We start from the raw sequence: 16,773 nt of genomic DNA, 5'->3' as shown, positions 1-16,773 counted from the left end.
TGTGTAGTCAAACAGCAGAGCAGGGCTATGTTTGTTTTCTTTCTGCAGCACCTTGGAGGCTGTGTTTATAATGGCACAAAGCTTAGAATCAAAATGAAACCTATAAACTGAATACTAATCTGAACTGAGCTTAATGGTCCTAGGCTTAGCCTTTTTGACTTATAAAAAACATAAAAAAACAAAAACATAGATAAATTTAGGGTTAGTTTTTTTTTTCTGAATGTTTACCTTTTTTTACTGAGGAATATATTTTGAATATGTCTGTGCATGTAAATAACAGATGTAAATAAGATTGGGGAGGCGGGCGGGCCAGTGTGTCCTGATGTGTGCTTTACTATAGCTCATACTTACCTGTTCTTTTCTAAGCATGTGTATCTGTGCGTTTCTCTCTCAGTGGCTGTGATGTAAACAGCCCGCGGAAGCCTGGTCCTAATGGTGAGGGTGATGAGGAGGCACGGGACGGCCAGAGCCCTCTGCACCTGGCCTCCTGCTGGGGGCTGGAGGAGGTGGTGCAGTGCCTTCTGGAGTTCGGAGCAAACGTCAATGCACAGGTACAAGAGCTACAGCACAATGTTCACTCAGAGCTGGGCAATATATCACTATTTTATCATATTGTGATTAATTTTCTTATTAATGCTGATGCACATCTCAAAGTATGACCAATACTGTGTATCAAAAAATGTCATTAAATATTGTGATATAGTTTTACCATATCACTAAGCTCTAACAGTGTGATTATGTATATCAAGGGTGGTGGCAATTATACTATTCATATCGATATTGGAGTTTTATCACATCCACCAAAATTCTAAAAATATATATTGTGAAATAGATTTTTGCCATATCATCCAGTCCTAAGCCCTATATATTTTTTGGCATTGTGATGCTCAATAATATCCCTTTCTGTAAATATTGGGGATATGATCAGTGCTTAAAGAACACTCACATAATTACATACAAAATTATTAGTTTTGTTTAACTGGATAAAAAGCAGCACATTCTGAATTTATATTACTGTAATGAACTATATGAAGGTTTATGAATCCTGTATATATTTTGTACCATCTAATGATATTGTTCAGCCTTTAAATGACCATTTAGGATTATATTTTATTTTATGTCTAATCATAATATGATTAGGATATATCATCCGATATTAAGGAAAGCAACTCTTATTTTCTTATTTAAACTCCGCAGTGTGTCTCTGTAATCTGTGTGGGTTTTATCCTTTGAAGTTCCCCACACAATTCCTCTAGTCCTATTTCCACACTCAGGGTTGCCAGGTATAGACAACAGCTGGTAAATAGTGTGCTGCTGCCATGGAAATGGGCGAGCTGGCTGTTTTTTATTTTAGCTAAACAGGTAATCACTGAGCTTCATTTAGGTTCGCTAACCATAGCTAGGTAAATTACCACCACCAGTAGCGTACTAGAGATGGGAATTTTGGGCACTAAAGCGTATATATATTCACTGATCAGCTACAGAGTAGGATTTGTTGTCCCTTGCCGCTGTGTCAATCTGGCAACCTGTATGAGTTTTGTGTCTGGGGAGGAGGAGAAAGCTATCCAGTGTTTGGAAATTACTGATTACTGATTGTTCCTTTAAAATCTATACGATCTAATCTTATTTATAATTTATTTTATTTACTGTCATTTACTTTAATTAGCATATAATCCTTAGATAAATGTTGAATCAGGGTCACCCTCAACACACTCATAGTTTAAATAAAGCCTAATTAATTAATTAATTGATTGATTGATTGATATAGTATCCATATTGATCTGATCCATCTGACCCCTTATTCCGTTTTGTACTGTAGGATTCTGAAGGACGAGCTCCTATTCACCTGGCCATCAGTAACCAGCACAGCGTCATCATCCAGCTGCTCATCTCCCATCCTGAGATCAGACTGAGCCTCAGAGATAGGCAGGGCATGACCCCGTTCGCCTGCGCCATGACCCACAAGAACAACAAAGCAGCAGAGGCCATCCTCAAGAGAGAGCCTGGTGCAGCCGAGCAGGTAGGATTTCAGATGCTTAACAAACCTCACAAATATATATATATTTATATAAGCTAAATGCTGTTTCCTCTACCACATATCAGGTGGACAATAAGGGGAGGAATTTCCTGCACGTTGCGGTGCAGAACTCGGACATAGAGAGCGTGCTCTTCTTGATCAGTGTCCAGGCTAATGTCAACTCCAGGGTACAGGATGCTGCCAAGCTCACCCCCCTTCACCTCGCAGTGCAGGCCGGCTCTGAGATCATCGTCCGTAATCTGGTAAAAATTGAATTGAATTATGACATCAGCTGTTTGTTTGGGTCAAATATGAGCATGAGGATACCGTATTTTTCGGACTATAAGGCGCACTTAAAAACTTTTAATTTTCACAAAAATTGACAGTGCGTCTTATAATACGGTGCGCCCTTTGTATGGATTTTACTCGTCAGGTTGTAAGGAGCAGTAAACACACACTCCGTGCAGCGTTATAGAGAGTTTCAGTGCTATACAGAGTCCAGAGCCGTGCAGCTCCGAGGCTGAGCAGCAATAGCATTAGCTAGATGCTAACCGCTAAGCTAGCTAGCTTATTCACTGAGATCAGTATTATCTAAATTTTACTCGTCAGGTTGTAAGGAGCAGTAAACACACACTCCGTGCAGCGTTATACAGAGTTTCAGTGCTATACAGAGTCCAGAGCCGTGCAGCTCCGAGGCTGGAGCAGCAAATAGCATTAGCTAGCTTATTCACTGTTCAGAGATCAGTATTATCTAAATTTTACCCGTCAGGTGTAAGGAGCAGTAAACACACACTCCGTGCAGAGCCGTGCCGCTCCGAGGCTGGAGCAGCAATAGCATTAGCTAGATGCTAACCGCTTAGCTAGCTAGCTTTTTCACTGTTCAGAGATCAGTATTTTCTAAATTTAGCACTTTTAATACTGCTGGAGCAGTATTATTAGAGTTAGATGCTAATCGCTAAGCGTTCACCGTTCAGAGGTGAGTTATCGGCCTGTAAGTCTGTGCTGCTTTGCCTGGCTAGCATTAGCTAGATGCTAAGCGCTAACTCTCTCAGAGGTGAGTTTTATCAGCCTGTAATCTGCTTGTTTACCGTGTTAAAACAAGCTACGGGGGACGAATCGCTAGCTAATATCTCACTGTCTTACCAGAACACGCAGGATTACTCAGTGTAACGCTGTCGTTTAAGTTTGGGTTAACTTTACTAGTTTAGGTGACTAGCTAGCGTGCTAGCGGATAGCTATGCTAACGCTGGTGCAGCAAGCCTTAGTGGACATCTGGAAATCTAAGCTTACTGTAAATAAACTGAAGCACGTTACTCACCCAAATAAACAGTTTTCAGGAGAGGAATCTGTGTAGATTAATATCCAGCACTCGTTTGACTTTGAAATAGCTAGATTTGTATACTGAGACGCTCCACCGGCAAGCGACCACCCCCGGTGGGGGAAGGGAAACATGGCGCCACCCCTGTTCACTTTGATATAGGCACCCTTTCTAGTGTCACTTAACGCGCCTTATAATGCGATGCGCCCTATGTATGGAAAAATAGCAGAAAATAGGCGTTCTTTGATAGTGCGTCTTATAATACGGTGCGCCTTATAGTCCGAAAAATACGTTAATGTTGTGACAAAACTGCACTCTGTAACTCTGGAGATGCCGACAGTATGGTGTTCTCGAGAGCTACCTAATCTACAGCCTTACTTCACATGCTTACCATATTTTACAGACTATAAGGTGCATCAGATTATAAGGCACACTTTCAATAAACGTCTATTTTCTGGTCTATTTTCACACATAAGGCGCATCGGATGATGAGGCACATTTTAAGCGACACTATGAGGAACTTCTCATTCAGCAAGCCTTGCCGCTGGGTGGTGATGGTTGGGGGGATAGCTAAGTTAGGTAAAGCTAAGCTAAGTAAACAAAAAATTCTTAAAAAAAGACTTCCTTTTAAAGTCAAACAAGTGCCGGGTGTTAATCTACACAGATTTCTCTCCTGAATCATGTTTATTTGGGTGAGTAAAGCTCTTCCGTTTATTTACAGTAAGCTTAGATTCCCGAATTTCTCCAGCACTAAGGCTGGAGCATAAGTGGCTGTCCGCCTCAGTGCTGGAGAAACTTCACTGAAATTCCTGTATAACTCTGTACTTCAGCAGAGTGGCTTTATTGCTCCTTACAACCTGACTGGTAAAATTCATACATAAAGTGCATCAAGTAATAAGGCCCACTGTTGATTTTTAGGAAAATGAAAGGATTTTAAGTGTTATAGTGTAAAAAATGCCTATTTTAACGGAAATATATATTGTTAAAATCTCGTCTTGTTTTGTAAAATCAATGTCTCACCACAGCCCTTGTTAAGAGTATAAAGTGTGCAGAGAGCGTCGTATTTTATGGGAAAAAGTGTCTGGAAAATTCTGGGGTAGTGATTTTTGCAGTTAATATTAGTGATGCACATAATTTTTGGCATAAATTGTGGTTGTATATAGAAGTAACTTTTGTATGTTTCTGTGTTTTTGTTTGTGTGTGTGTAGCTCCTAGCAGGTGCTAAAGTGAACGAGCTGACAAAACATCGTCAGACGGCTCTTCATCTGGCTGCACAGCAAGACCTGGCTACTATCTGCTCAGTGCTGCTGGAAAATGGAGTCGATTTCGCTGCTGTTGATGAAAACGGCAACAATGGTACTACAAAAAATTAACTGTCACAATATTACAGTATCTCTTCTGTTGACGAAGTTCATGGTTTAGCCATTAGCTATGTTATTAACAGGCAGATTACTGTAGGTAACTGCTTAAATAACAACTGCCTTCGTGTAAAATAAATGGAACTTTTCCTAATCATAGTAAATACTAGTTAGCTCCCATTAGAAACATGATGTCTGCTTGTTTAGTCATTCCAGTCCCTGTCAGCCCGTGTATGTGGGTTTTTTTTTCATTCAGATTTTTGGTTTGTAGTTTAATGTTCTTATCTGTTGTTTTTGCCTCAGCTCTACACCTAGCTGTGATGCAGGGTCGTCTGAATAATGTGAGGGCTCTTCTCACCGAATCAAACATTGATGCAGAGGCCTATAATCTCAGGTATGACTCCTGCCGCTAGTGTTTGTGTTTATAGTATTCCATTGTGTAAGTAAGTAAATAAATAAATGAATTAATGAAAGTGGAAACAACCAATGAAAAAAGTAATGGGAATATAAAAAACAAAAAATAAATGAATTAATATGGAACCTAAACTAATAGACAAATGAATAAAATTGTGTTTGTATATTTGCATACTTTATTCCTTTTATTTCTGCATTTATATACAGCTCTGAATCAGTTTCTCTGATTCTATTTATAGGTAGATGTTTAAGTAAAATGAACATTGGTTTTATTCTATAAACTACAGACAACATTTCTCCCAAATTCCAAATAAAAATATTGTCATTTAGAGCATGTATTAGCAGAAAATGAGAAATGGCTAAAATAACAAAAAAATGCAGAGCTTTCAGACCTCAAATAATACAAAGAACACAAGTTCATATTCATAAAGTTTTAAGAGTTTAGAAATCAATATTTGATGGAATAACCCTGTTTTTAATTACAGTTTTCCTGCATCTTGGCATGTTCTCCTCCACCAGTCTTACACACTGCTTTTGGATTACTTTGTCACTCCTGGTGCAAAATTTAAAGCAGTTCAGTTTGGTTTTAGGGCTTGTGATCATCCATAATAATATTCATTTATTTATTTATTTCTGTATTTTTTCCTTTGTATGATTCATATAAAAAGTGATGAATACATTGGTCTCTTCTGCCACCTTTAGGGGCCAGTCTCCAATGCATGTTCTCGGACATTACGGGAAGGAGAACGCTGCGGCTATCTTTGAGCTGTTTTTGGAATGCATGCCGGAATATCCTCTGGACAAACCGGACAATGAAGGGAACACAGGTTAGCGTGACCCGAGATTCCTGTTGCCTTGTTTTGCTTTTCATAGAGAATCCCACTAGCTTGTGCAGCACAGTTGAAGACTGTCTATATATGTGTACATTTTTGCATTAACTTTAATTAATATTCCTACCACATTCCCTTTTTTTCTGCTTTTTTGCTTTCTAGTGCTTCTTCTGGCCTATATGAAAGGAAATGCTAACCTGTGTCGTGCCATTGTGAGGGCTGGAGCTCGTCTGGGAGTTAATAACAATCAGGGCATCAACATCTTCAACTATCAAGTGGCCACTAAACAGCTCCTGTTCCGCCTTTTAGGTACGAGATCTACAGGTTTGACGTGTAGGGGCAGTTTCTCTGACCCATGTTTTAAACTTCAAAGGCACAAAGACATTTCAGTGAGATTGAACTCATCTCCAAAAGGCATTTTTTTTATTTTAAGCAAGAGTAATGTTTTTTTATACATATTTATACATATTTAGAGCTTTAAAATAAGTAAAGGAGTAGAATGCAAACGTGTGGGCATCCCAAGCTTTAAGACCTTAACTAGTTTGTTACAGCTGCGGCTCAGTTACAAGCGTTCTTAAGAAAGATCAAGTGATGGAAAAAAAAAGACTTTTTCCCAGTAATAATCAGCAGCAAAAGGTCTTCGCTAAGCAGCTGCCTAGCACTCGGCTATGAGAAAGCAAAGTGTTACCAGGTAGACTTTTTTTTTTTGGTACATAATATAATTAAGAAATTAATTACAGTTAACAGAAATGGAATGGAGATAAAGTTAAGCTCTGTACATCCAAGGAAAACCAAGATACTTTACATGACCACGTGTTTGTGGTAGGGCTGGGAAATATGCATATACATTTCTTTATTTTGTTTGATTTAAAAAAAATAGGTTGTGGGCACCTATTTCTAATAAACGCATTCGGCTACTTTAAAAGGGCTCTAAACTTGGAAATAAAAAACAACAACTTGATTTTGACTGACTTCACCCTTAGCTCAAAAATTTAAAAAGGCTAAAAATGCAAAGGGTTGTTTGGGAGGGGCACTGGGTGATGTATGGGTTTAAATGCAGGGCAGGAGGAAGAGCTAATTGGCTGAGCTGCAGCAGCTGCAGTGTTCCTCTGATGGCAGTAAGACGCAGATGAAAAAAGTACACCGAAACATCATCCACGCCTATAGCAGAGTTGAACCTGTGAGGGCGCTGCAGAGGCGGAAATTAAAAGTAGGGGTGGGCGATATGGCTCTAAAATAATATCACGATATTTCAGGGTATTTTTGCGATAACGATATACTTGGCGATATAGGAAAACTAAAATAATTCATTCATTTCAGGAATATAGTATAATAGTATAACTGTATAATCATAATGTGGCAAAATAAATAATATAGCATAAAATAATATAATGCAGCAAAAAATATTGCAGAATATTTAGTGCATGCATATAAACTGCAAACTAAAACAATTCTACAATAAATACAACTAAAGCTTCACAGTAAATAATAAACTACTTTTAAGACAGAACAGCCCTATTATCAAGATATGGATTTTTGATATCATGATATTTCTGTGTCACGATATATTGTATACGATATAATATTGCCCACCCCTAATTAAAAGTAAATAAAAGAAAAGAAAAATAAAATAAAAGTATTTTTTAAAGATTAGGAAATGTTTATATAATTTTAAGCAGGACTCTGGTATGTTTCATTACTTCAAATGAACAAATTTCAACTATTAATGGAAAAAATATGGTTTAGGATTTAGTGCCCCTTTAAATTGCACCCATTGCTGACACAGATGTGCACATGCACACACAGCTTGACCTGTAGAGAACATGTAGAGAATTATTGCAAATGTTGTCCAATTACTGTATGCTTACATTTTTTTTTCTGTATCTTTGTCTGTAATGTTTCCATTCCTCTGTATCTGAAGGCAATCTTCATGTCATTATTCTTCTTTTTTTGTCTTGTCTGCTGTAGACATGCTCTCCAAAGAACCTCCATGGTGTGATGGCTCAAACTGTTATGAATGCACTGCCAAGTTTGGAGTCACTACAAGAAAGCATCACTGGTATGTGACTGCATGTTGCCATTGTTTTAAAACGGTCTTTAAACACCTTATTGCACTTCTTTCTTCTATCTCTCCAAACTTCAAAACTTCATTCGTTTCATTCTTTCTGCTTCTTTTTCTAACAGCCGCCACTGTGGCCGCCTGCTGTGCCACAAGTGCTCTATCAAGGAGATTCCCATCATCAAATTTGACCTGAACAAGCCTGTCCGCGTCTGCGACATCTGCTTCGACGTGCTAACGCTGGGTGGAGTGTCCTAACACGTGACGTGAGCCGTAAGGGAGAAGGGCCTGACCTACCAGAACAGACGCACACTAAACTGGACATGGTGGATGAGAAGAATGTGTAGAAAGTGAAGAAAAAGAGAGAGAATAAGTAAAAGGGGTAGATGTGAATAGAGCCGTTGGAATAAAAAAATGTATGGACTGCAGCTTTTTACTACTAATGCAGTCAGTCTTTTTTCTGACAGAATCAACCATAACAACGTACTGTATGTATGTTCTAGCACCAACATCTACCCAACGATCAAACATTCAGAGTAGTGGAATGCTACAGAAGTGCAGTTTGTAGACCATGTAGACCTAAGATAGGTGTTTGTACCGTACAGGCCTGTGGATATATCAGAAAATGAGGGTTTGGGGGAGGGAGGGATCAAGCATCTGTAGACATGAACTATAACTGCACATTTAATGAAGTGATGAAGTCGACATTTTTATAAAATCAACACCATTTATACCAAGCATTTCTCGCGATCCTTGCTGCTGGAGATGAAGGGATCTAAGCTGAGGTGTCCAGTAGGTTCAGTGGTCGTCTCTACAGACAGTATAAAGCCTTAATCGTGCTTGCCGGGCATGTGTGGATTTTATTTCTTATACCAGAACAAGCATTTCTGTACCTTTACCGTTTTTGTAGACCTCCGAAGGTCTGGAGAAGCAGACCTGCAGGATTTTGATCTTTAAAAATATGGTTGCATCCAGAAGAGATTGCAATTAGGGCTGCAACGATTAGTTGATATAATCGGCAATGTTAATTATTCAAAATTTACTACAAATTTAATCGTTGACTAATCGGTAATTACATATTTACTCACTAAATATCAGTACTTGCCATTTTTAAACAACATCCAGACATTTAAATGCCTTTTAAATCTCATCTTCAGCGGTTTCTATTGTTTTTAGAGCTGGAGGACATGGCAGAAACAATCGCTGACTAATCGACTATTCGATTACTAATCGAAAAATAATCGAATTAGTTGACTACCAAAATAATCATTAGGTGCAGCCCTAATTGCAATGCTTTTGGGAATGAAGATAAAGAAAACCTGGAACTAGGGCTGCAACAATTAGTCGATATAATCAACAATGTCGACTATAAAAAAAAAAAAATCGACTCCAAAGGTTTATTGACGACTAATAATTAAATTGTAGCACCTCACAAATTACTGTGGACAGAAACACAATGGGAAACAAGTATAGTGCTCAATCACCCAGTTTAGTCAACTCTTTTTTTTCCATTTAAATGGCATTTAAATGTTCTGGACATTTCTACGCCATTTAAATATAATGTTTAGCTGTTTCTATCATTTTGAACTAACAGAGAAATCTAGAAACAGAAGCCGTACAGCAAGCAAATACGAAGGGAATGGCAGAAATGATTGTTGACTAATCGGATAAATAATTGGCAGATTAGTCGACTACCAAATTAATCATTATTTGCAGCCCTACCTGGAACAATAAATGATTACAAGTTTTGAGGACTGATGTGGGCTAGAACTCTTGATCATATTTATTTAGATGCATGTACAGAAGTAATGCTGCAACATCTGCCAGACATCCCAGCATGGAGAGAGTTGTAGAGGTTCCTAATAGAGTCCTGTGATAACTAATCCAATGCAGCTTGAATATTCTCATGCAGTTCCTGCAGATTTTGCTGTAGGGGTGTGTGTAGGAGATTATTTGGTTATACTTCTGTATGTGTACCTCAGTAAATATTGCCCATGTCAGTTAATTTTTTGTAATCTATTGTTCCTGGTAACCTTTATCTTCCTTCTGAATAGTTAGAAAAAAAAATTCTTCTGGGTGCAACAATTTTTTAAAATAATAAGTTTAATTACAACACAACGTTGACTTGACTACATCTGCATTTAAGCATAAATATGAATTTGCTTCTTCTGCCGCCTTCTGTGATCTAACCTTTTGACTGTGCGTCATTGTGTCCTGCGATCGATGTTAGTCTTTAAGGGACCTTATTATTTTTATTCTTCCATTAGCATTTTACATACTAATTAAAACACTCGCTGTTGAGCTAAGTCTCCTTTTCTATACCGATCTAAGAATTAAGAAAAGCAAAAATCTTTCGTATGAAGCCAGAGAGTGATATTCTTATTAACGTTGGTTTTGTTTTGTTTTTTTATGCAGAGGTATGATCAGTTGCCTACTATGCATATATACACATATATCATTTTATCACGGTCATAATCATGCTTTATTCATGTGATCACCAAAGGATTACATTCCATTTATATATATATTTTTTTTTCCTTTTGGCCTGCAAGTAAGTTTTGATGGATCAAGTGTTTTTTTTTTTTTTTTTTTTTTTTAAGTGTCTAAAATTTGCGTGAAGTCAAGCTACATTCGTTTTAAATTCTCAACGCTAAACAGCTGCACTTTATCATTTTTTTTAATATATACATTTCTGATCGTGTTTTGCGAGGTGAATGTGACGGGGTTGAAGAAGGCCAGTCCACAGTTCGTAATGTTAGGTAATCTTAAATTGTACAGTTAATTGTATAATATTTTTGACCACTACAACTGTTTTGTACTTAAATGCAGTTTGTGCTTTTTCTTTTTTTTTTTTTGTCAAACCTAAAAAAGAATTCTCGCCTCTGTTGGATCTTTTATGCACACTGTATCGTATCTGTATGCTCAGATATTTAGCCTGTCACTTCCTCTAGTATCCTTTTCAAGAAAGGGAGGACAACTTTACATTAAGGTCAGACAATTAAAAAAAAAATCAAAGAAAACTTGTCTTGTCTCTCTTCTTTTACTCACAAATAAAAACATACTTGAGAGCAGAGCACAAGTTAACATGAAGTAAAAAGTAACATGAACATACTGTGTAGTTGACGCTATAAACTTGGTTAAATATACACTTATCTGGAGGTAATAAATTGTTGCAGAGTCATTCAGCTTAATAGATGAAGGAGTTGTAGAAGTACCACTAGAGGTCAAACGTCCGCCCCACTTTACTTTCTCAGTCCTGGCTAAGGAGGCAGGATTCTGCATGGGTTGAACAGTCCTTATACTCCTTCAGATTTGGATTATTTGATTGCTTTTGAGCATCTGGTTGCACACACACACAGCGAGTGTGTCCTGAGCCTGGTGAGAAGAGCATTCTGGGAACCCCAGTCCAGTCTCTGTGGACACCACCACTGTGGAAGAAAACATATTTAAAAAAAAATAATGTATAATTTTATCCCAGGCAAATTCTAATGCTCACTAAGATGCCAGTTCATCAAATACTCCAACTTTGTGTGATATACACTTTCTGGCCAAAAATGACACAGACTTATTCCAAGATGACAATGTCAGGATTCATGGTGCTGAAATTGTGAAATAGTGATTCAGGGAGCATGAGATCATCATTTTCACATATGTATTGTTCACCACAGAATCCAGACCTTAACCTCATTGAGAATCTTTGGGATGTGCTGGAGAAGGCTTCGTGCAGTGGTCAGACTCTACCATCATCAATGCTGCAAGGACTTAGTGAAAAATTAATGCAACACTGGATTGAAATAAATCTTGTGACATTGCAGAAGCTTATTGAAACAATGCCACAGTGAATGCGTGCAGCAATCAAAGCTAAAGGCGGTCCAATTAAATATTAAGAGTGTGAGACCTTTTTTTTTGGCCAGACAGTGTTCATATAATTATATGTACATTATAAGACCTAAATAAATACAATTCAGGACCCCAAAATAAAGTCATAATTTCTTTAGTTCACTCCCTGGTAACGTTAGCTAACTTTCCGCTGACGTTAGTATGTTAGTTAACTCGCTGCTAATGTTAGCTAGCTCTTCACTAACCTTCTATCCCTGGTAAAGTAAGCTAGCTTGTTGCTAACGTTAATTAGCTTGCTGCTATTGTTAGTATGTTAGCTAACTCGCCACTAATGTTCCGCTAACCTTAGTTTTATCCCTCATAATGTTTGCTAGCTCTCTTTAGCTAGCTAATGTTAGTATGCTAGCTCGCCACTTAAGTTAATATGTTAGCTAACCCGTGACTCTACCTCATAAATCAAGGTTCTTGGACCATTCTAAAAGTCAAATTTAATGCTTTTTAAGACCTTTTTAAAACCTTAATAAACACAATTTAGGACCCAAAAATTAAGTAATAATTTCTTTAGTTCACTCCCAGGTAACGTTAGCTAACTTGCCGCTAACGTTAGCTAGTTCTCCGCTAACCTTAGTTCTATCCCTGTTAACGTTAGCTAGCTCGTTTAAGCTTGATAAAATTAGTATGTTAGATAGCTTGCTGCTAACATTAGTTATATCCCTGGTAACGTTAGCTAGCTTGCTTTAGCTAGCTATAGTTAGCATGTTAGCTAGCTCGCTGCTAAAGTTAATATGTTAGCTAGCTCATCACTAATATTAGCTAGCTCTCTGCTAACCTTAGTTCTCTCCCTGGATTAGATGTTTACAGTGGCTTTTTAAGACCTTTTTAAGACCTCAATAAATATAATTTAAGACCCAAAAATGTAGTCATTTTTTTTAGTTCTCTCCCCAGTAAAGTTAGCTAGCTGTCTATTAAACGTAGTTCTATCCCTGGTAAAGTTATCTAGCTCATTTAACCTAGCTTAGGTTAGTATGTTAGCTAGCTTGCTGCTAATATTAGTTTGTTAGCTAACTCGCCACTAATGTTAGCTAGCTCTCCGCTTACCTTAGTTCTGTCCCTGGTAAAATTAGCTAGCTCATTTAAGCTAGCTAAGTAAGTAAGTTAGCTAACTCGCCGCTAAAGTTAGTATGTTAGCTAACTCGCCACTAATGTTAGCTAGCTATCCGCTAACCTTAGTTCTGTCCTTGGTAAAGTTAGCTCATTTAAGCTAGCTTAAGTTAGTATGTTAGCTAGCTTGCTGCTTAAGTTAATATACTAGCTAACTCATTGCTAATGTTAGCTAGCTCCCCACTAACCTTAGTTCCATCCCTGGTAACATTAGCTAGCTCACTTTAGCTAGTTTATGTTAGTATGTTAGCTAGCTTGCCGCTAAATTTAACATGTTAACTTACCACTAACGCTAGCTAGGTCTCTGCTAATACCTACAGCAAATTTGCAGTAAATTTAAGACCTTAATTGTCCAGATTTTAATTAGGACATTTTAGGACTTTTTAAGAACCTGCATGAACATGAAAATGCCAAGAAGTATAAAGCTGTCATCTAAGCAAGAGGAGACACTTTTTATTTAAAATAACAAAAAAAAAAAAAACACAGAATTTTAGGGTGTGTCCAAACTTTTGACTGGTACAGTATGTATAAGCAGTCAGCTGCAGTACCTTTTGGTGGAGCACCATACGCGTCCTCCGCTAGTTGAGCTCCACTCTGAGTTACAGGATGGAAACTGCTGGTTCTCCTCCTCAGCCTGGGCTTTCAGCCTCAGACCCTCAGCCAAGGAGGCCTCCACCTGCCGCAGAGCATCTGTGGGCTCCCCAGTCTCAGTGTAGAATCGTCCAATCAGCCGGCCTGCAGCACAGAGGGGGTTTAGAACTAAATATAAAGAAAACTGCACTGAAATTAACTTGAAGAAACAGGGACACTCATTTCTACAGTACTGGGAACAACAAGAATACAATCTAATTTATCCAAATATCAATCATGTAAAGATCATGGCCATGTCTACAATTTACAAAATTTAGAGTACCAGTCAATAGTTTGGACACACCTCTTCTCATTCAATGTGTTTTTCTCTTTTTGTGATTTTTTTTTTACATTGCAAATTAAATATTGAAGGCTATATTAAAGCTATACAGGAACACATGCAGCATTATTCTGCAATCAAAATGTGTTAAACAAACCAAAATATGTTATATACTTTAGACTCTTCTAAGTAGCACATTTTTTTATCTTTAAGTACAGACACTGGTATTTTAATCTCAGTGTCTTCATGAGGCAGAGTCACCTGGAAAAGTTTTCTCAGCGTCTTGAAGGAAGAAGTTCCTGGAGGTGCTGAACAATAGTTGCTGCTTTTCCTTCAAGCTGTTAAGCTCCAGCTCATCCCAAATCACCTCAAATCACCATCTCAGTTCATCAGGTTTAGCTCAGGAGATTGTGGAGGACAAACACTTTTTTGTTTACTTCGTACAGTAATTCCATATGTGTTCCTTTATTGTTTTATGTCTTTAATATTATTCTTCAATGTAAAACATAATTTAAATAAATAAATAGAGAAAAACACTGAATAAGATTTTGTATCCAAACTTTTGACTGGTACTGTATATGACCACAGGTGCATCATAAATCAAGGTTTTTCAGTTAGGCAGTCTTGACTTTGGTCTTTGGGATCATTTTTCTACCATAAAAATATGGTAAAGTCTTTGTACTTTCATTTTCCCCATTTTTGTCATACTTTCAATCTGACCCTTTTCTGAGATAAATATACCATTAAATCCAAAATAACTTTTTTGCAACTTATTGAAAGTTAAGATGTTTTTTTCCTTTTCTTATAAAGCTGCCATTTTGGAAACATGGAAAGGAAAAGTGTAAAAATGAAAATGTATATTCTACAGTCTTAAGGATCATACCCACAGGTGTGTAGTCCTTTTGATAGAAAGTCAGCCAGTCGTAGAGTGCCACTATCTGAGCTGGAGAAAGGTCAGACACGTCATCAGTCAGGCCATCCTCAGTAAAGTCACCCGTCACAAAGGCTTTTGATGCATCTCTACCTGAAAGAAAAACACAGAAAACATGGCATTCATTACAATAACTGACCAGTGACCACTTTCTAACAATAACCAATAGAATGTTATTTGTCTTGCATTGTTTTGCACTAGTATATATATATATATATATATATATATATATATATATATATATATATATATATATATATATATATACAGCTCTGAAAAAAAATCAGAGCACTTAAAAATGATGAATTTCTTTGATTTTACCTAATTGAAAACCTCTGGAATATAATCAAGAGAAAGATGGGTGATCACAAGCTATCAAATCAAGTTGAACTGCTTGAATGTTTGTACCAGGAGTGGCATAAAGTTATCCAGAAGCAGTGTGTAAGACTGGTGGAGGACAACATGCCACGATGTATGAAAACTGTGATTAAAAACAGCTTTATTCCACCAAATGTTGATTACTGAACTCTTAAAACTTTATGAATATGAACTTGTTTTCTTTGCATTGTTTGAGGTCCGAAAGCTCTGCATCTTTTTTGTTATTTCAGCCATTTCTCAATATCTGCAAATAAATGCTCTAAATGACAATATTTTTATTTAGAATTTGGAAGAAATGTTGCCTGTAGTTTATAGAAAAAAACAACAATGTTTATTTTACTCAAACATTTACCTATAAATAGCTAAATCAGAGAAACTGATTCAGGAACTGAAGTGGTCTCTTAATATTTTTCAGAGCTGTCTATATCTGGAGTGCTGTGAGGGTCTTCAGGAAGGTGAATGGTGGGTGAAACTGACCTGTGAAGAAGCGATAGCCCCCCTGAGGTCCGTAGTGCTTGCGCCCCTTCCCCACATCAAACACCCTCCCTAATAGGGAGAGGTACAGTCCTTTACTGGGCTCTGCTGCGCTGTACTGGGAGAGCTCCTGCTGGTGCAGCAGTCTGCCCGGGTCTACAGCAGGGGAGAACTGCAGCAGCCAGCGGCCCTGCGGAGCCCACCACAGCGCTAAACCCGCCGCGGAGAGAGCCAGCAGATACCTCAGCATTACCGACCACCGATATACTGCATTACTGAGTATATAATAATACAGTACCAATAACACAGTCAGAGCAGGTCTACTGTTCACATCCCCCTACAGCTCCGGTGTTGCGTCGAGTTGTGCTACCCTGTCAAACCGTGCTACCCTAGTAGTATTTAATTTATAAAAAGGTAAAACTACAAAAAAGCACATTATTAAAACCATATTAGAAATTCCTCTTAGCAGAAGCCTAGGCAGTAAATGTGGATAGACTAAATCACCGTATTTATTATTTAAAGTCATATTCATTTTTTTATAGTTTTATAGTTTATTATTATGTTTTAATTATTAATTTAATTATTTACATTTTTTGTTAACATTAGGGCAGGTTTTTAATGCTCCCCAAAAAAAAAAAAAAAAAAAAAAAGGAATTATGAAAAACATGAAAACAAAACAAAACAAAAAATGTTGGTCAGCGCATGCGCAATGCCGTAAAGAAGCACATGTCGATGGGTAGCATAACTCGACAGAACACCGGAAACGATTACTAAATCAATGAACCGCGCTCAGAACTGCCCGTTCAAAAGAATCGGTTCAGAGAATCGAGTCGGGCAATGAACTGAATCTGTGAACTTCCTTCCCATGCTGCTGAAATACAGGCTGAAACAAATAATCAGTTTAAACTGGTTAAACTGGATATGCTGGTTGGCCGTTTTAGCTCTGGAGCAGTATTGGGCATGTTTTTGATTGTGTTTTTTTGATGGTTTGGCTGGTTTACAAGCATGATGAACCTGACCAAGCTAAACAAAAAAAAAAAACAGTAGATTATTAAAGATTAGTATGACCACAGTGTCTACACA

General features: G+C 37.6%; 2 protein-coding genes across 2 annotated transcripts in view; one reads left to right on the top strand and one right to left on the bottom strand.

The window, feature by feature from the left end:
• Positions 1 to 10,857, top strand: part of ankfy1 (ankyrin repeat and FYVE domain containing 1) — a 38,616-nt gene extending 27,759 nt beyond the window's left edge. The window contains exons 17-25 of the mRNA XM_022667688.2: positions 395 to 551; positions 1,820 to 2,020; positions 2,104 to 2,280; positions 4,544 to 4,691; positions 4,997 to 5,087; positions 5,810 to 5,934; positions 6,100 to 6,246; positions 7,906 to 7,996; positions 8,122 to 10,857. Of these exons, the coding sequence (XP_022523409.1) occupies positions 395 to 551; positions 1,820 to 2,020; positions 2,104 to 2,280; positions 4,544 to 4,691; positions 4,997 to 5,087; positions 5,810 to 5,934; positions 6,100 to 6,246; positions 7,906 to 7,996; positions 8,122 to 8,254 (1,270 nt within the window). The 3' untranslated portion in view covers positions 8,255 to 10,857. The remainder of the gene's footprint in view (positions 1 to 394; positions 552 to 1,819; positions 2,021 to 2,103; positions 2,281 to 4,543; positions 4,692 to 4,996; positions 5,088 to 5,809; positions 5,935 to 6,099; positions 6,247 to 7,905; positions 7,997 to 8,121) is intronic.
• A 160-nt stretch (positions 10,858 to 11,017) lies between these two features.
• Positions 11,018 to 16,066, bottom strand: LOC103026003 (neuferricin). Its single transcript, XM_022667689.2, has 4 exons — positions 15,694 to 16,066; positions 14,791 to 14,931; positions 13,546 to 13,732; positions 11,018 to 11,424 (listed from the first exon to the last, which is right to left on the bottom strand). The coding sequence occupies exons 1-4, from the start codon at positions 15,938 to 15,940 to the stop codon at positions 11,247 to 11,249; spliced, it is 753 nt and encodes a 250-aa protein (XP_022523410.1). The 5' UTR covers positions 15,941 to 16,066; the 3' UTR covers positions 11,018 to 11,246.
• Between the last annotated feature and the right edge of the window lie 707 nt (positions 16,067 to 16,773).

This window comes from Astyanax mexicanus, chromosome 1 (genome assembly GCF_023375975.1).
Source record: "Astyanax mexicanus isolate ESR-SI-001 chromosome 1, AstMex3_surface, whole genome shotgun sequence".
Classification (NCBI taxonomy): Eukaryota; Metazoa; Chordata; class Actinopteri; order Characiformes; family Acestrorhamphidae; genus Astyanax; species Astyanax mexicanus.
This window is presented reverse-complemented; position numbering and strand designations above follow the sequence as displayed.

Excerpts from the sequence above, each read along its gene's own strand:
- LOC103026003 (XM_022667689.2), bottom strand. The coding sequence starts at position 15,940 with ATGCTGAGGTATCTGCTGGCTCTCTCCGCGGCGGGTTTAGCGCTGTGG. Across the intron at positions 14,932-15,693 it reads GGGCTATCGCTTCTTCACAG|GTAGAGATGCATCAAAAGCC; the intron begins GTCAGTTTCACC and ends TTTTTCTTTCAG. Across the intron at positions 13,733-14,790 it reads AAAGGACTACACACCTGTGG|GCCGGCTGATTGGACGATTC; the intron begins GTATGATCCTTA and ends TCTGTGCTGCAG.